At 39.1% G+C, this 19,406-nt stretch overlaps 1 protein-coding gene across 1 annotated transcript in view; it reads left to right on the top strand.

The window, feature by feature from the left end:
- Nucleotides 1–19,406, top strand: part of TENM1 (teneurin transmembrane protein 1) — an 811,134-nt gene that overhangs the window by 695,173 nt on the left and 96,555 nt on the right. The window contains exons 23-25 of the mRNA XM_045995540.1: nt 1,196–1,445; nt 9,342–9,362; nt 14,216–14,448. Coding sequence (XP_045851496.1) covers nt 1,196–1,445; nt 9,342–9,362; nt 14,216–14,448 — 504 coding nt within the window. The remainder of the gene's footprint in view (nt 1–1,195; nt 1,446–9,341; nt 9,363–14,215; nt 14,449–19,406) is intronic.

The following is a 19,406-nucleotide window of genomic DNA, read 5'->3' as shown; positions in this document are numbered from 1 at the left end:
TAATAATAGGGAAGGTGCCCCTTATTCTATAGAGGAAATGGAGCTGTTGAAAGATTCTAAGCCACACACTAAAACAATCTCAGTGGAAAGAGGTGGGGGGGATGGTTGGGAGATAGGTATGTGTGGAGACTGGGAGACCAAGAATTGAAGAAATACTGAACTAAAGCAGTAATGATAGCAATGGAGGTGACAAAACTGGTTCAGCATATCATAGGAGTTAGACCCATAGTGGGTTTCATCATGAATTAGGTGTAGTGAATGAGAAAAAGAAGAGCCGTAGTCATGCCCACATTTTCAACTTGGGCGAATACACTCATGGTGATACCACTCCTAAGATGGGTAGGCAACACAGGAGGAAGAGCAGGGTTTGGTAGGGGGAGCAGAAAAATAGAGTTCCCTTTTACACCTGTTGAGTTTGGGGGGCCTGTGAGGCATCCAAGTGGGTGATTGAGCAGGAAATTGTAGGGCAGGTGCCAACTCTGGACAGGAGAAAGTTTCAGCCTATAGAGATAAGAGTTAAATCTATAAGAATGGATGAGATTGCCCAAAGAGAATGACTGCACAGTATTTTCCAGCATTTTCATAAGTCAGTATCTCTATTTCCTGCGCTGATGATAGTGAGATATGGTCCAAAAGAGTGGAAAATTCAAGCTCCTTTCTTATATCTTTGAAGTACATTCTAGCGGTATGACTTTTTTTTTCTTTTCACAGAAGTAGATTACCTTCTTGATGGTGTTTTGCTAAGATTAATATTAAAATTGACTGATATTTCCTTTTCAGGAACCAGTCAGTTGCATAGTGAGGGTAATTTAAAGTCAGACAGGTGTGTGCCGGGCATCAGGAGAAAGTCAGCCATGAGATGAAAAATTAGCCACAGATGATTCACAGAGCCCAAAGTGAACAGGTGATCATTAGAAGTTATTCATCAAATGCTTTATTGAGGCATTTAGAATCAGCACTAATGGGCCTAGATGTATTAACCCATATCACAGGTAGACAAACTGAGGCCAAGTGTTATGCTACTGTTTGTGGTGGCTATGTGGTGAAACAAAATGACAGTGCTTCACTCTCAGGTTCTTTTATGCCAGGCCAAAGTTTGATGCTGCTTTGAATGAGAGGGAGATTAAAATGTTACTGAGAATATTGTGTGGTAATTGTGGGGTTTTTATTCTTTTTTTTTTCTTCTTAAATCTAGGAATCATACATAAAGGGAATGGAGAAAATATGTTCATTTCCCAGCAGCCCCCAGTCATATCAACCATAATGGGTAATGGACACCAACGGAGTGTAGCCTGTACCAACTGCAATGGCCCAGCTCACAACAACAAACTCTTTGCTCCTGTTGCATTAGCTTCTGGCCCTGATGGTAGTGTGTATGTTGGCGACTTTAATTTTGTAAGACGAATATTTCCCTCGGGAAACTCCGTTAGTATTTTGGAATTAAGGTAAGTCTCCTCTAATCTCTGTTTGCTTAGCGGATGAGGAAAAAACAAGAATGAGATAACGTGAAGAGAAAGACATTGCCAGAAAGAGCAGAAAGTGCAGTTGCCCATATTTTAACCCTGAGCCTGAGATACAGGCATAGGGACAAAGAATATATGTCAACATGCCCACTCCTTTGGAGACCCAGGAAGTGTTGACATCCCTGTATGTGTGGCCTTCCTTGTTAGCATTGCTGTCACTGACATGGATCTCAGTACTTCCAGCTGCTCAGGTAAGTCACTCAACCTCTGTTGGTCACAACAAACACTGATCAAAAATATGTTTCATTCTAGCAGGTAGAGGTAATGCCAGATCCAAAAGGCTACATTTTCTAAGTTCTCCAGGTTCAGTCTTTTGAAGTGGTCACTTCATAAAAAAGAAGATAGAAGTCTGTGTTTGTGTACCCTGATAAGGAAGGAGGAACTCAGTTTTTTTAACACTTGAAAGCTCTATTCCATCGGAGGGAAAAAAAGATTAAAGCATTCATCGTTAGACTTTCTTAATCCATTCTAGGAATTTTCTTGGGAGTCCAAAGTATTTTGACACCTTTTGAAAGGAATTCATACCTTCTGGTATTACATGTTCTGAAGTTACACAAAGATTACAACTAAATAGACTATGGCCTAGTCAGCTTTATTTCTCCTTTTCTGAGGCTACAGGATGCAAATATATGCCCTCTGGAGTCCTAGAAAAGGGAACCACCCCTTCCCATACCAGTGAGGGTAGACAGACCTGTTTTCTTTCCCCTGGGTAAATGGATAGAGTCTTCCCTCCAGTTGGTTATGACAGCTTTATCCCTGACACATACCTTGGGAACTTTAGGCTGAAAGTTTCTCTTGTTCCAGGAGATTTTGATGCCATCCTATAAACTCATCCATAACACAGTTGTTGTCTCAGGCATCACCTCATTTTCCTGAAAGATAGTGACCAAAAATAATGCCTGGGAGAACAGAGACATTGATGGAGTAACTTCTGTATACAGGGCACCATCAAGGCCAGTCAAAACGTATGAGAAGTCTTGGGCCATTTCCACTCAACATTATGTTCACACAAACATGGAAATTTGAATATATGAGGACGTTCCTTGAAATTTTTCAGATTCTAGTGCTTGCTCTGGAATCTACCTCCTTCTCAGACTAAGTTAGTCCTTCACACCTAGCTGAGGACATCTCCCAGTCCCAAGACCCCATCCATTTTTCACAGTAATTCATTGCAATTTTAATGTTTCTTAATTATAATTATAGACATTGTCATAAAGAAGAAAGCTGTTAAGTCCCTTGACTGATTTTAAAAAAATACACTATCATTAAGATTTTATAAGGTTAAAGTGCATCTAGAGAGTCTAGAGGGGTATTAAGTCATAGCACCCTGCTCTAATCAAATGTTCATGTACCTTAGGGTGTCACACCTCATGGATACTTGTCATTTCCAGCAGTATATCTTTTTGGGCACATACTTACTGGAAAGCCAATGAGGAAGGCCAAGACGGTTGTATGCCCACATTTAGAATGATTTCTACAACATTCAACATTGTTTTCAAAATCCTAGGGATGCTCCTTTTACATGATGCTAAACACTGATGGAGCACTGAACGATTAATTCACCATCTAAATGTTTCTAGTCATGCAGATATTAGCTCTCAAGTAGACAAAGACCTCACTAATCCTATAAAGCCTATACAGCTAGACCTCTGTAGCTAACTCCTCAAAGGAAAAACCATAAGATTAGCTAGAAAAACAAATACCAAGACTAATAATATTACCATAAAGAAAACCAGCTAAGTTTAGTCCTTTCCTTTGTGATTTAAATGCAAATTTCCCTAAGGTGGAACAATTTTCATTCACTGATGAGATTCTCCTTTGCTCGGGCGGGGATCCTTAACAGTTCACAAATTTGCATTTTGGTCCAAAGTACCTTATGACCTTCAACACAAAGTCATTCAAAGAATAAAATAGCGTAACTTGGACCCCAATTGCAACGTGATTTTCTCAGTGTAAAGAAAAATCCATTTCTGGCAGTGTGAAGTATTGTCCAATCCCTCTATTCATTCTTACTCCACAGTACTGTTCTCTCATATTGCCACAGCTCTTCAAACACATCCGCAAGCACACGCCAGGAGCTCACACACCCAAGCTCTCTCACTTAACCTGAATCTAGCTAGTTTTTCTGAGCTCACATCCTTTAAAGCAGTTCTCCTCAACTTTTTTTTTTTTAATTCTCAGGCCCCTTTCAGAATCTAAGGAGGGCTGTGGGACCTCTTTCCGGGGGACGATGGAGGGGGGACATGTTCACACAAAATTGTACGTTTGTTTTCAGGGGTCCCAAATTTCCCCTTTCTGCCTACATGTCCCTGCCTGCTAGCAACCTACCCCTTTCATAGACTCATGGTTGCCATTCCCTGGATTAGGCTCAAGCAGAAAAGAAGTAGTTCTCTCTTGTGTTAGGTTCAAGGAGGAGAAAAATAGTTTTCCCTTATCTACTCTAATACTCCTGTGCTTGGCCATCAGAGAAATAAACTGATTGAATTTACATGATTTTGACCTAATTGATAAGTAACTCCCTATTTTCCTCTAGTCAAAACCATCAAACTAGTTTATGTCAGCAAACATTATCTGTTATGTTTACTCAGACACTAATAATAGTTCTTATTAGATTCACCTAAAAACAGTGTCTGGCTTGATCAGTAGTCTATACAGTATACATTGCATCTTTGACGTATGATTGGTAAATTTATTTATTTTCTTTATAGCTTCCAGATTTAAACTTCCTGTGGAGAAATAGTTGATATAATAAGTCTCTGCTATGTTAAGAACCATAATGTTCAATGGATTCCATTGCATATAGATAGAAACTTCATTTTGTACCAGTTTTTTTGTTGTTGTTAAAATTTGTTGATTTAATTGCTGCCATCACCCTCCCCCTCCCAGTGCGTATTAGTCATTTTACTTGGTTGAGTCATCTGTTTCCTTGGCAACACAGACTAATATAGTCATTATGTTATTGGTTGCACTTAAAGCTGCAACTTAAAGCTGAATGGAAGGCAATGTTGTCAATAGGTTATTACAGAAAGGAATAGAGAACATTCCAGATCTTGACCCTCTGTCAAGGTTATTCATTATATAACTTAACCATTCTGCTCTCTACTTCTCTACAAAATTGATTTCAAGTTAATATTTGAGCATCTTCTTACATGTCTTATGTGGTTTAAGTTGCTTTAAGACCCACAGATGCATAGTTCTCAGCCCAAAGTTTGATGGCATTTTGTTTGCTCTGACATAAAGCTTGCTCCTGCTGGATGCCCTTCTAGCTTTCCTTCTCTTCCATCCTCTTGTTTCATAGTGGGCCACACTGAAAACTTCCAGGTGCCCCCTGACAAAGATTGGAAGACTGTAGATTTTTCCTTCCTCAGCTCTCCTGATCCAAACTCTCCCTGATTGAATTTCTTTCATCCGACCTCAGAAATAATTTCATTTTCATTGGTCGCCAATCATTTATTTCTTTTAGCTGGCCACTCATTGGCTGAATGGGGAGAGTAAGGAAAAGTCAGTTCTGTCTTTATCATTAGCAATATAGCAAGAGCAACAATATTATTTCTTGTTATTTAAAGTATAGAGTACTCTTTTGCCCATTGACTACAGATTTCATCCACACATACACATCTTAGTCCTTCATTCCAGTGGGAAATTGAGGTAAGATAATAAAGAAGAGAAGATTAAAAGATCATTATATAAGTAATTAAACCTAAGGGAATCTTAAAAATACATTCTGTGAGGATTTTTGTAAAGACACATTCATTTCTATATGAGATAGTTTAGGCCTAGTTATCCCTGTAGATTTGCTTCTCATGTTAAAATTTCATACACACACATTTTGATAACACAAAAGGGACATCACAGATTTGTGAGCATAGTGTTAGAAAAGTCCATGGAGATACCTGGTGTAACATGGCACCCACTACATGCCTGACATTTGATCACATCTACTTTGTTTGATCCCTTTCAGTTAACAGGAAATTTAAATACCCCTCTAAACAGCCCATTGCATCTTTGGAGTGCTCTTTTAGAAAATTCTTGCCTACACTGAACTGAAATCTGCCTTCATAAAACATCCACTCAGAAACAGCAAATGTTAGCATCTGCAGCAGCTCGGCAGCCACTCCTCTCTCATACCTGACGCGTTTCCGTGTGTGTGAAGACAGACATCATAGGTTCCTGTGCTTCCTCTTCTTCAGTCTGAACATCCCCAAGTCAACTATTTCTTATCAATTATGACTTCATTTATTCTTCCTTGGATTATGCCGCAGGGCCATAGTTCGGTTTTCTGAAACTAATAGGGATAATTATATAAGTGAAAATAGGAGGCACCATATCAAGTCCTTTGTAAGAATTCATATATGAATATCCCCCTTGCTTCCCTCTCAACTTCTAATTTCACAAACCTATTAGAAAACCTATTAAGCATGAATGGAAATGATTTATTCTTTATAAAAACCTCATGCTGTTATTGTTCATGATGCTGATATTCTCCAGATATTTATTTTGTCCTTCCCTCAAAATGAAAGAAAGATGAAAATAAGAACCTGGCAAATGTTTCTTGGTACCTTGAGTAACTTGGACTCAACAAATGTCAATGTGACATAAAAATTTCTCTTGCAATTCTACTGTTTCTTTTACGGTGACTGGTTAATATTTCCTCCATCATTCTCAGGACTTGACTCCTGTCCCTGACTAGGGATCCAGTGGAACTAGAGTAGCACCCACTTAGGATCCGTTAGCATGCAGAAGGCCAGGGAAACTTGTAGAGCACCCTGCTGAAGGAACAAATGGAGTCTGGATTTTGAGAGCTTGGAAAATAACTGAGAAACGGCCAAGAACCATCCTTTTGTCAGCAACACTGGAGCAACAAATAGAGAAACACTCCATGTAGATGAAATAGGTGGTGACCTTACCAGGGTGAGCTATGTATTAGTGGTAGCACTCAACGGTTCCCTCCCCACTAACCCAGAAACATCTTTGCGGTGCCCAAATTCCTGCTCTAAGACATGTGTTCCCTTGAGTTGCCACATTGCATCTCTAAGAGTCCCCAACACATGAACCTCTCTGTTAAAATGACATGTCAAGCTAAAATCATCGTTAGTCCTTGGGCACGGATTCATTTGTTGGATTGGTTTCCAAGGAACTGCCAGCTAAAAGCAGGGCCCTAAAATGCAGGACAGGTAAAAAGTGAGAGGGGCAAGGGACAGAGCCAGAGCATGAGGGAAGATAGCCTTGGGTGAGGGTTGCTAGAGTTGGAAGCTCTAAGAAGTCAGCAAATGGCAGAAGTGGGAACTCAGTCTTCAAAGGAAGAATACCACAGAAAGATGAGTAGGGAGGGAAGACCACTTTTGGACATCAAATATTTCTGGCTAAGCATAACAGCATGTGGTCGAGTGCTGTGGCCACCATAGATCAGGCCAGGCAAACTCACGATGCCAGGTCACTAGGCAGCAACTCCACAGTAGGCATATTCTCTCTTTCTCCATCCCCCACCTCACAAAAGTAGAAAAGGAATGGGTCGAACCTGATGCTAAGTGAAAGAAGACAGTCACAAAAGGGCACATATTCTATGAGTCCATTTATATGAGCCACCCAGAATAGGCAAATCCATAGAGGCAGAAAGCAGATCATCACTGCCTGGGCCTGGGGCAGGTCGGGAATAGGGATTGACTGCTGATGGGTATGGGCTTTCTTCCTGAGGTGATGAAAATGTTCTGGATTTGGATGATGGCGATGGTGGCACAACTCTCTGAGTGGTACTAGAAACTGCTGAATTGTACTTTTTGGAAGGGTAAATTTTATGGTATGTGAATTATATCTCAATAATTTTTTAATTAAAAAAGAATAGATGGCCCTTTCAATCATCTTGATCCTGAGAAAATCCAAGATCGGCTTAAAGACCCTACCATGGGGAGCATTTCTTGCTCGAAAAAAGATTCACTGTTCCACTCCTTTCTCCTCCTAAGTGGTGGCCATCTTCAAGTCAGTGAGTTGCCAGGCGGCAGTGCCTACTGATGGGCCCAGGCACTTGTGAAGAGCTCACACTGGCACCTCAGCGTGTAGTCAATTGCTAGCTAGACAACGAACTGACTTCGGTGGTGGCTCAATCCTGAATCAATAACTATAAGTAATTCTGAGACAGAACAAGGTCACACACTGGAAATAAATTCCGTCATTTTCACTTCCTCCTTCTGAGATGTTAATGAGAGAAGCTGCTCTGCATAATACAGGACATCTTTCCAAATTCACAGCGACATTCTTGGCAGGATCAGAAGCAGCTGCAAGAAAGTCAAACCACTCTCCTCCCCACCCCTTGCCATTACCATTTCAAAACCTTTTGTAGCCACACAAATGGTTCTGTACCAAGAGAATCTTCATTTTGGATGAAACCGTGTTTTAATGAGGTCCTTCTAGTACTTCCATAACTAAACTTCCTTTGGGAAATGATTCGAGCCAGCCTGGAGCACACTCACCTGCTAATTTAGAGGCTACAAAAACAAGCAAGTGTCTACGGATAAAGAAACTCAAAGAGGTCCAAATGCCTGAGGCCAGGTTTCTAATCAGCGCTCCCAGCCTTACCTTTTGACCTTTTGTGTCAAACCAAAGGATGCCTACCCTTTTGAGGCAGGCCAGGGAAAGAGAAAAGTCAGTGGATCCTGACCTGTGGCCCAACTAGTAAAATCCCAGGAAGATTTTCTTTAAAAAGAGTTGAATCAGTAGGAGCAGATAGCTTCAGATGAAATCATTTTGTATCTTCTCTTCTTCCCTGACATTCTAAAGAATAAGAACATTTTCTAGTTTAGATAAAAAGATGTGTTACCTTCATGGTTTTTTTTTTTTTAATGACATAAAGGGCCAGATTTAAAAGGATTTTCAAATTAAAATGACTGTATTTCACAGATGATTATAGCCTTTTAATTCTGGGCAGATTTGACCCAAAGTCAGACCTGTACACAGACTGCATCCCCGAAGTGAGAAGCTTCATCTCAGGTCCCAGAGTACCATGTGCCAAGACACTTACCAATGAGGGGCCCCCAAAGTGGTCTGCTTCTTCTGACCTGATGGGTCTGTTTTGCTGACCCCAGTTGTCCCTTTAGAGCACAGAGCATTAGAAGACACAAGACCTTAGTAGTTGATGTTCGTGATGTTTTACTGAAGATAATCGGATGCAGGAGTTTTGATACCAGGGACATTTTGCCATGGTCTAAGAGAAAACATTTATACTTTTCATTTAAGTTTTTGAGTATTGCTAAGGAATGTGCTGCTGTACGCAAGAGATGTCTCTGTCTTATCTCTGAGATCATACAAGTGGCTTTGGGATAGATTTGGGATGTCTGTTGCACACAAGGCTTGATTTTACATTTTGGTGAGTGGCTTTCAAAACAGACTCTGGAATGGTCAGAATCTTTGCAGTGGCTACTTCTTCAAAGCCAGTGGTTCTTAAACCTTTTTCTGTATCAGAATTGCCCGGGCCCTACTTCCACCTCGAGGTTCTGACTGGGGAGAACCGCAGGAAATTGCGCATGGAGTGGGAACCCAGGTGGTTCTGATGAAGATGTTCCAGAGAGAAGAAACTGCCTTCGAGCTTTGCCCACCCACCAGGCAGGATAGCCAATCACCCTGACGCCATCTTAGGAGGAGAAGCCAGGAGGGGTCATGTCCACTTTGGCTTGTATATCTAATGAAATGATCCCCATGGAGTCTCTGATAGCCACAAACTGAGTTAGAACTGGGTGTGTCTGGTTGGATTTGGCTTGTTGAATGATACTGATGACTCTCTATTTGTTTTTACTTGCCACTCGTGGATAACCTTGTGCACCCTAGAAACAGAGATACCAGACATAGGTAAGCAAACCACACTGGCAGCGACCTAATGCCCCTTCTTGCCTAACAGGCCACCTCCTAATAACGGGCTAACAGGAGATTTTAGTTTTTAAATAAAGTGAAAGGAATAATGTGAAAGCACGTTTAGAAGTTAGGATTCAGGTAAGTGTCTGACAAAAAGAAGAGAGCTCCACTAAGTGGGAATTTGCTGGAGGCTCAGACTATATCAAAAAGAAAACAAGATAAGTGAGACCTGGCCGTTCAGTACTTCATGGGAAAGCAAAGTCTTAAGTCTCATTATGTTTTCCTTAGGTGATATCACTAATGAGTCTGTAAGTTCAAATAGATTCAATGTTTTCAAGCTGCAGTAGTAAGGGAGGTGATACGGTGATCTTCTCAGATCCAGAAATACAGTTGGCGAGTGTATTAAAAGACAGTGACCATGATGACCTTCTTGAATAAGATTTTTCCTCTTTCCCTTTGTGTGACCTCATGGTTTCTATTTCTTCCCACCAAAAAGAAGTAATAGAAAAACTTTAAACCAACCATTTACCGACAATGACACAGAGCTCTGAAATTAATCATAAGGAGCATTTCTATTCAATTTGTTTATGCATTACACTTGTCAAAACTGTTCTAAATTACCTGAAATTGCAAAGGAGAAAATTGAATTTGTTCACTTCCGAATGCCAATTGTCATCAAAATGGCACTGATAGGGTTTTTAATTTGGATTTCGTTTGAGAGATGCCACTTCCTAAATGCCAGTGCACAAGCTCAGCCTCGCTACTTTGGCATAACTGATTCCTTAAGCAAATTAAGTTGGTTGTCAAATTGCTTACTGGTTAAGTGTTGCACAGTATTAATTATAAGCATTAATTGCCCATTTAACAATCTATGTGATTTTTAACTAGCATGAATGAAGCGATCTTTGCTAAGTTGAAGGGCATTGCTCAAATGTAAAGCTAACCAGAAGGTGACAATAAGTCTAACACTGAAGTTATCAAAGAAATCTTCACATATCTCAAATTGCAATATGCATGTGGACACAAGGGATTAGAACAAATTGAAATGTAGTCCAGCAGTTTTCTTTCTCAGGTATGGCATGTTTTTAAAAAGTGGAAAGAAACCAATCTCCAAAGAGCTCAAGTACACTTGGGAAACGGCAAGAAATGGCAAGAAATTACATATCAATACAGGAGACCTTCCAGACTGTTAGCTGTCGAGAAAATAACATTAATCAGATTTGAATTTTGTGTGTTGGGCTATTCCATTTTCTAAAGGCCAGCACACAAAATTTTAAAACAGCCTAGCTGAGCAAAATAGGATATGCTGCTCAGTTAGAAGACAGGAACAACATTTATTTTTTGCCACCTTCAGGACTAAAGTATTCTGAAGGCACTTTGTACACACAGTCACATAGGATCTAATCTAGTCTCAGTCAGGGCATAGTCTTGTTAGTGACCCTGGGCAAGCCCTCTATGTGTCTGGGTTTCCCCAGCTGAGATCTGAGGAGAATGATAATTTTAACTTCCCTCACAGGCACATTGGGGATATTCAATAATAAATGAATGTAATGCATTCCAAAGTGCTTTTCTGCGAATAACATTTCTCTTGGAAAAACAGCCTATGGACTTTTCCTAAACAAAACGTGATTAATCTGGCTCAGCTGAAACTTCCTCCAACTGGCTACCAAAATATTGAAGGGTGTTTCAGGGAAAGGTTGTGACCCCCTTTTTATTCTAGAAAGATCTTACGGGCACTGGAGAAATTTTATTCTGAAGGCAAAAATTCAACTAAATATGTAAAAACTTTTACCCAAACCCCTATTTAAGCAGTCTTTGCTACAGAGATGCCTTGTCTGACATGACTGCCAAATCAATTCTGGAGTCTGTTGGGGCCCTTTACAGTTTATTTACAGCAGCTGCCATGGTGGTTCCAGGGTTGAAGATGTCCCTGGAATCTACTGAATTCTCTTATTTGATGAAGTGAAGGTAAGTAGAAAAAAATCAAGTATTCCAATAGGATCTGATTTTTTTCCAATTAAAACTATAAACTGGGTCTCAAATCAGTAGCTGCTAGCTTTTACTATCATTAACATACACAGATATGCTTAGAGGGCAAATTTAATTACAAATACAATCAGAAACATGCCAGTCCTTAAGAGCAACGTAATTACCCTGATGATCCTCTCTCTGCCATTTTGCTGGGGTAGGTAGCCAAGACCTGGACAGTTCTGTGTATTAGTTAGTTTAATGTCCTACAGTTTAGTTCAGGAGTAACTGAACATTAACCCTGTCAGACAGTCTGTTGGCACTGAAGACAGAGATGAATATGGTTCCTGCCCGCAAAGAGTGTACAGTGTAGTTGGACTCACATCTTGGTTTCCAATACCATTCTCCAACATAAGGAACCAGGGGTCTTTAACAAAATGATTCATTCCAGTACTTGGGCAGAGGCTATAAAAGATGAACCTTGAGCAACTTTTAATGCCAAAAAGTAGAGAAGGACTAAAACAAAAACAAAACAAAACAAACAAACAAACAAAAAAAAACTTCACACTGATGGATATATGTCAAAGTATCTCACAGGCCAACAGGAACAGTGACCAATGCCAGAGCCACTTGAACAACAAAATAAAGTAGCATTGGGTTTTAATGAAAAAACAAAATAAAACAAATATCCAAGAGTCTCTACCGATACAAATGAACACATGAATTCATAAATAAATGGAGGAGAAAAGATAAAGCTCTCATACAGAAGATTTCCAAATTTTTTATGTAGACACTCCACCCTCAAGGAGGTGGAGTATAATTCCCTACCCCTCAAGTGCTGCCTTCACAGAGTGACTTCCTTCCAAAAAGCACAATCTGGAAATTGGGAGAGAAAGAGGAACTTTACACTGGAGAAACCTGATAAATTCTACCTCAGCCAGGTGATCAAGGTCAACATCAACAGTGATTAGTCATGTTAAGTTCTGTATCTTTGATTTGATTTGATGAGAATGGCACTTTACCCCCGTGGTCTTCCCCTCCAAAACCTATAAACTCTGTCTAACCAGGAGGGAAAAAATAGACACATTCCAGTAGAGGGAATCCTATAAAATACCTGACCAATACTCCTTAAAACTGTTAAGGTCATAGAAACAAGTCTGAGAAACTGTCATAGCCCAGGGGGCCTAAGGAGACACGATGACTAAATATAGAATTTGGTGTCCTAGATGGAATCCTGGAACAGGAAATGGACATTGGGTAAAAACTAAGGAAATCTGAATAAAATATGGACTTCAGTTTATCTCTAAAAACAATGCTAATACAATATGACAGATGCTGATAAGTCACATGTCCCTCCTCTCAGCTCTTATCTTTCCTCCTCTACTTCTGTTTTCACACTTGACAATCATAGCCTGTTTGCTGAACTGACTCCCCCTTGGACCATGAATTTCATAAAGAAAGGGGCTGTATCACACAGAAGAGGTCTACAGACCACAACATAATTCTCGGCACATTAGTACACTTAGTAAATACTTCTGCATAAATTAATGAACAGTTACATGATTAATGGTACTAAGGACGGAACTCAGATGAAAGAGGAGAGGCTTAGGTAATGACCATGAAGATAAAGAGAAGTGGAAAGATTGGAGAAGAGTTTAGGAGATAAAATTTTTTAAAAAGCATGATGTTTTACTGGATATAGAGAATGATGGAAAGAAGGAATGAAGAATAGCTCCTGGCTTTGACAACCGGCATGGGCCAGGATTTGGGACTGTGAACACATCAAATATAAACAAGTTTGCTTTCCTCCAAGCTTGCATGGTCTATTACAAAAAAAATTAATATGATATGGAATCCCCCAAAATACAGGTAAATGCAGTGCAAATAACCCAGACTGGAGATTTGGGAAGGCTTTCTTCAGGAGATGATACCTGAATAGAGCCTTAAAAGGCATGTGAGGATTTACTAAGTGAAGAAAGGCTTGTCTACCCCACCAAGGAACGTTAAAAAGTTTTGGGGGTTTTTAAAGATAGGGATCCAACCTTAGGATCAAGCAAAATATCCCCCAAACCAACATTACCCCAGTCATCAAAAAAATGGAATTAGGAAGAATCAAAATGAATGAATGAGCTCAGCCATGTACACAGATAAAAATATCACAAGAAATCCCATGCAAATATGTAATTGAAGAGTTTCAGGAATATCAAAATCCAATCAAGGTAACTTTACCATCACCTTTAAAAGGTACAGTTGATTGTGATTATAACCCTCCAAAAAGGTCAAATATAATCAGTTCTACTATGTCCTGAAAGAAGACAAAATGGATTAGAAAATGTGGTGGTCAACTAAAAAAAGGAAGATTGGAGAGGAAAAGTTTGGCAATGCATTTCCAGCACAGCCCTCCATAAACAACACATCTTTCAATTTATAGCAGGAGCCTGGAGGCTGATAGGGCCCCCAGTGAGGTTGGAAGCCTGGAGAAGTAGGGTTCTGAAGAATGGAAAGGCAGGAAAGAAGAACTTCTGTGTGGGGTTTGTTGAGTTTGAGGTGACTGTGAGCCATCCAGGCAGGATTGGAGCGGTATTGATGAAAAAAAATTCTTTCACGGGATTTTCTCTCATCTACTTCTTTCTCTGCTCCCCAAATGAAAGGTTTTGAAATGTCAGCTTCATTTCAGATTAGCAGTACACACTGAGATTTTTTTAATACCCAAGCCCCTTACTAGAAAACCAAAGTAGTATCCATTCCCTTAGTACATGAGAAAGAAGATACATTTATTTTTTCATCTCTTAAGAGAATTTTCCATTTGCAACAAAAAACAGATCCCAGGGAATGCATATTGAACAAACTGCTTTGAATAACTTTACTTTTCTCTCCCTTAGCACAAGTCCTGCTCACAAATACTATCTGGCTATGGACCCTATGTCTGAATCACTTTATCTATCAGACACCAACACTCGAAAAGTCTACAGGTTGAAATCTCTTGTGGAAGTGAAAGATCTATCCAAGAATTTTGAAGTGGTGGCAGGAACAGGTGATCAGTGCCTTCCCTTTGACCAGAGTCACTGTGGAGATGGCGGAAAAGCATCGGAAGCTTCACTGAACAGCCCTCGAGGTAAAAATAAATAAATAAATAAATAAATAAATAAATAAAAATTAAATCTTTTTTTCATCTAAAGACTTCATTCGGCTTCACAAAATCCTAAGACTGTTGCCATACTGTAGTCCATCTATCTCAATATTGCTTCTGACACACATTGTCTCTGAAGTCCATCCCAGAAGATAGGCATGGTCAAGGCTAATTTCTAGGTAATATACATTCGTATAGTCATAAGTGTTATTAAAATGTCAAAATGGTTATTTTCCTTTCTGCCTAGGATAACAAATTCAAGTTTTGGGGTGCGGGGGAGATGATTTTGCCTTCTGTGGGAACGTGACCTCACTGTCATCTGTCCTAAATTTATTCCTCAATCTTCAAGAGCCAATCCTCAATTCCGTTGCCTGGAATTTGTGAATAGATCTGAGTTCTCTCCATCAGCTTCATGATTTTATAGACTTGGAATCATATTCCCATCTTAGGCCACTAAGAAGAAGGATGGTTAACTTTAAATGTTATCGTATATTGTCCACCCTATCTATCTCTTTAATTATTTAAACATTATTCTCTGTTCCTTCTCCATGATGGTGTGTGTGTGTGTGTGTGTGTGTGTGTGTGTGTGTGTGAGAGAGAGAGAGAGAGAGAGAGAGAAATGCACACACACATGCACACTTTTACATTAGTAGGTTTTATGAAGTATTCATTTGGTGGGTTTTAAGAACCAATATGGTTCTTACACAGATAAAACACATTGGTTGCAGGAAAATTAGAAAAAAGAGAGTGCAAAAAATATTTTTAATTAAAGTCACCTATAATTCTACCACATACAGAAACCAACTGTTAATATTTTGGCATATATCCTTCTAGACTTTTTCCTGTGCATATCATATATTCTATTTTCTAATAAAGGAATCATAGTATAGAATGCTATTCTATAATCTGCTTTTCACACTTAATATATTATGAACATCTTTCCATGCCAAAAAGTATAGTGAGGTCAGTGTGTTTCATTTGTTAGATGGTCACTTATTTCAAATATTAAGAGGTTACTCTTTAGCCATTTGACATTTGCCATATGGGTATTAAATTTCAACTATAATCAGAGTTTAAAGCCTTCCCTTTCTTCAAGGCCATATTCAAGTCCTATGTCTTTTGTAAATCCCCTCTGGCTAACCCCAGCCCATTAAATCTGAATTTCTCTAACAGGGTCTACACCACCCAATTACTACTAGATTATATTTTGCCTTCTTTTACTTCCTGGTTCTTTCACGAATGGGAGGTTTTTTATTACCAAGGCAAGCTACTTGAGCTGAGAAACTACATCTAATATTTCTTCCAAATCTTCCCCACCTCCCCAGCAATATCTTGTACAATATGGGATCCCCTATACATGCTTGTCATGTAATTGATCAGTTAGGTAATGCTTATGTATGTCAAATCTTCCTAAAAGGAATTTCAGTAACACTTTAAAAATATAGCCTTTCTTTCCCGAAAGGAATATAAGCCCCATAAGTATCATGGTAAAGTGTTTTAAGATGTTTCTTGTCTGGTGCCAGCTCTCATTCCTTACACATAGTAGGTTCACAATAAATATTTGATGAGTGAATGCGTAACTCAGGTGCAACATATAATCAACTCATCTTTCAAGGAAATGTATCGGACTAGGTCCCACCCTTAAACACAGGTTTAAAACTCTTGAAGGTATTATAAGGATTTCTGCATAAGAAATAGGGAGGAATCAAGCTTGTATTGTGCTGAAATTGACATCCTCCTGAGTTCCTACCCGTATGAAAACCGCTCATCTCACCTACCACATTCAACCTGCCACATAAAGGAATGAATATCTCGGCTTTTCCAAATAGAGCAAATAATTGGCTCACTGCAGCTTTTTTTCTTTTTTCTTTTGCTTGGAAAGCAGCAATAATAGACTCCTGATGAACAGGATTTACATGAACTCTTAAAGCATCAGTAATGAGAGTGCCAAAATTTATATATCTATTAAAGTTAATATTAAACTAAGTTTTTCTTCTTGTTATGGCTAGTAGTACATTTTCTTTTGGCTTGATTTACTCATCTTTCTATCCAAGAGTGGCCTTTATAATAATCCAGTACACTTTATTCATCCCAAAGCGGGCAGGAGACCTAAGAACATCTGGCCGAGGCTTCGGAGAGCTGAATGTCTAATCCAGCCAAAACAGCTTTCACATAACCTACTGAAGCTGATGTTGACAACATCTGCTCTGATCTAGAATGAACGAGGATATTTAAAGGAGGGGAATATGTGGCTCATATTCAGTATCCACCACGTCATCTTCAACCATTTTAACAGTATTTGAAGACCCTGTTAGGGATCTTCAAAATCACTCAGAAGGCAGAACCTGTGTCCAGACATCCGTTGCTCTTGAAATTGCTGGTCAGAACACTCAGATGTCTAGCTAAGGCACCTTCCTCTGTGCTGAATACAGACAGCACTCAACCTTGGCAATGAATCAGAAGTGAGAGTCTCATTATATGGAATGCTGCAGGGCAATTTCACAGACTTCTGTAGAAGAAGGAAAAATCATGCAAGAAGTCATTAAAGCACATTGTGCAAATTGAGGGAATTTGAGTATTGCTAATAGCTAATGATATCTTTGAGGTGCTCCTGCAGGTTCTTTATCTCTCAAGAAAGACCAGTTGGTTTGTTTTGTTTTGGTTTGGTTTGGTTTTTTTGCTTTACAACTACCAAGCACATCAGCTCCTTTTTCCTTCCCCCATAGAAAGACAGCAAATGTTTAACGGATTTCTTTAAGGAGAGGTTTGATTTTTCTCTCCACCAAGAAGCTAATAAGGAAAAGCTGTAGATCAGTAGAAAATGGAAATGTACATCTAGGGAGTACAATTTCTAGGTTAGGAAAGAGAGCTTGCTCTAAGACTTTAACAAGCAACATACTGCAATTATAGGCAGGCTCTCCAACATGTCCTTAATTATGCAAGGTAAGTCAAATAAATGTTAATCTGTAAGACAGCTCATTTATTTTCTGAATGTATTCTAAAAATAGGATGAAATGAAATTTGCTTTTGAGATCATTCATCCTAAAGTCGGAATAAATTATCAAATGGGATTAAAAACCAGTCAGCAAAAGGTAAAAGGTCAGAAACCACGGGATTTTTTTCTTTTCCTTTTCTTTTTTTTTTTGAGAAATGGCAGCTAATTGTGATGAATGTCAGGTTAGGGAACCTAGACTTTCTTGTACAATCCATGTAGCCAGTGTTTTTCTGGATGACCCTGTGTAAGTCACTGGACCTCTCTGTGATTTCATTTCCCAGAACACTAAAATAGACTTAATGATGCCATTGACTAGTTCTGTTACACTGGACTAGTCATTTAAACACTGGATCCTGAGATGTATCCATCAATTGTCAACTTGAGGTTGTACAATGATCTCCCTCCCAGCTCTAGTGTATTACAACTATAGCTATAACTTTGCCTGCGTTCCATGCTTTCCAATACAGTACCTCTAATCTCCACAAGAATTCACAAGGTCAGTTGCATTTCCCTCAGTTCTATAGATGAGGAAACAGAGACTCAGACAGGTTAAGAAACTTACCCAAGTTCTCACAGTGTACAGATAACATTGGAATTCAAAACTGTGATGGCGTGGGGGAAGGCCTATTATGCCTCCACTATACCTCATGGTCTGTCTTTAAGCTAAAATCCATGATCTCTGTTAGGTTTTCTGGGAGGGTAAGAAATATTGGAAAATGCTTTTTGTTTTTATTTGCAAGATATAGGACTTTTAGTCAAGTTTCCTTTTCCTATTAAAACTATTTTTCTGAGGTATCTGACCTAGCAGTATACATAGTAGAAGACACAGCCTTTACATAGTCTCTAAATGTAATTATTCAAATAAATCTTCAGGAAAACTTGTCACATCTCTTTGGAAGATTCTGCAGTTAAGAATTTCACCAACTTTTTCTTAAGGAATGCAGGCAGGAAATCTTCCCTTTATTAAATTTCTTGATTACAACTGGTAACTACACATTTTGTTTAAAGGAGAAATGGAAGACTCCCTGAATAGAATTTCATGTAAGATAGCCCCTGGGTACTTCTCCTGGGAATAAGTCTTTATCTGATCCAGTTTTACGCACTTTGAGTTGAATCCCAATAAAGAGAAACATTTGCCATTTTACTCATCAATACTTCAATGTAATGGGGCAAGGAAAAAAGTTTAGCAAAGAGGCTGATAGTGTGCTAATCCCTGGCATTGTATGTGAGTTTGAACTGACTTTGAAAGATGCTTTTAAAACATGCATGGATGATGTAGTTGAAACTTAGGTTCCATTTATTATTTTTACTGCAACTTTCCTTAATTCTACAGAGAACTCAAACTAATGAGTCATGTAATAGATGACCAAGTATTTAAGCAGAATGTGAAATGGTACTAGGTGGGAATATAAAATAAAATTTGTGACAAGCTGAATACATTTTTTTAAAGTAGATACAGAGGGTGAAGGAGTGACTGGACAAGAAGAAATTAATCAATGACTTAATTTGATTCTCTTGGACCTCACCAAGGATTATATCTCTACTTTCATGTGACTCTTTAAGCATACTGACCTCCGAACTCAGGAGGACTTGGGCAATATCCAGATGAGTGCAAACAGCTCTTGCGCCATTCCCTAGCCGGGAAATGATCCTTAAATCTTGACAGCTGCCAGAGTGTTTTTAGGGTATTCATGACACTAATCATACAGGAGTCACTTTAACTTTATTAACAGTTAAGAAACCTGGGTAAGCTAAAGTGCAGACAAAAATAATCTGGTTTTTGTCCCTACCCATATATATCTGAGTTAGATCCTGAAGCTCTCCTGACTCCCTTCACATCTACATGCTATTCTAAAAGGCTAGGTTTGGGGCTCATGGAAAGATGCTAAAACTCTATAGTGCAGTGTCTCAGGGACACCTTAGACACCTAATCAGTGTGTAAGGGAGA

The sequence above is a fragment of the Meles meles genome, chromosome X, assembly GCF_922984935.1.
Source record: "Meles meles chromosome X, mMelMel3.1 paternal haplotype, whole genome shotgun sequence".
Classification (NCBI taxonomy): domain Eukaryota; kingdom Metazoa; phylum Chordata; class Mammalia; order Carnivora; family Mustelidae; genus Meles; species Meles meles.
The sequence above is the reverse complement of the archived record's forward strand: the minus strand, read 5'-3'. Positions and strand labels throughout refer to the sequence as shown.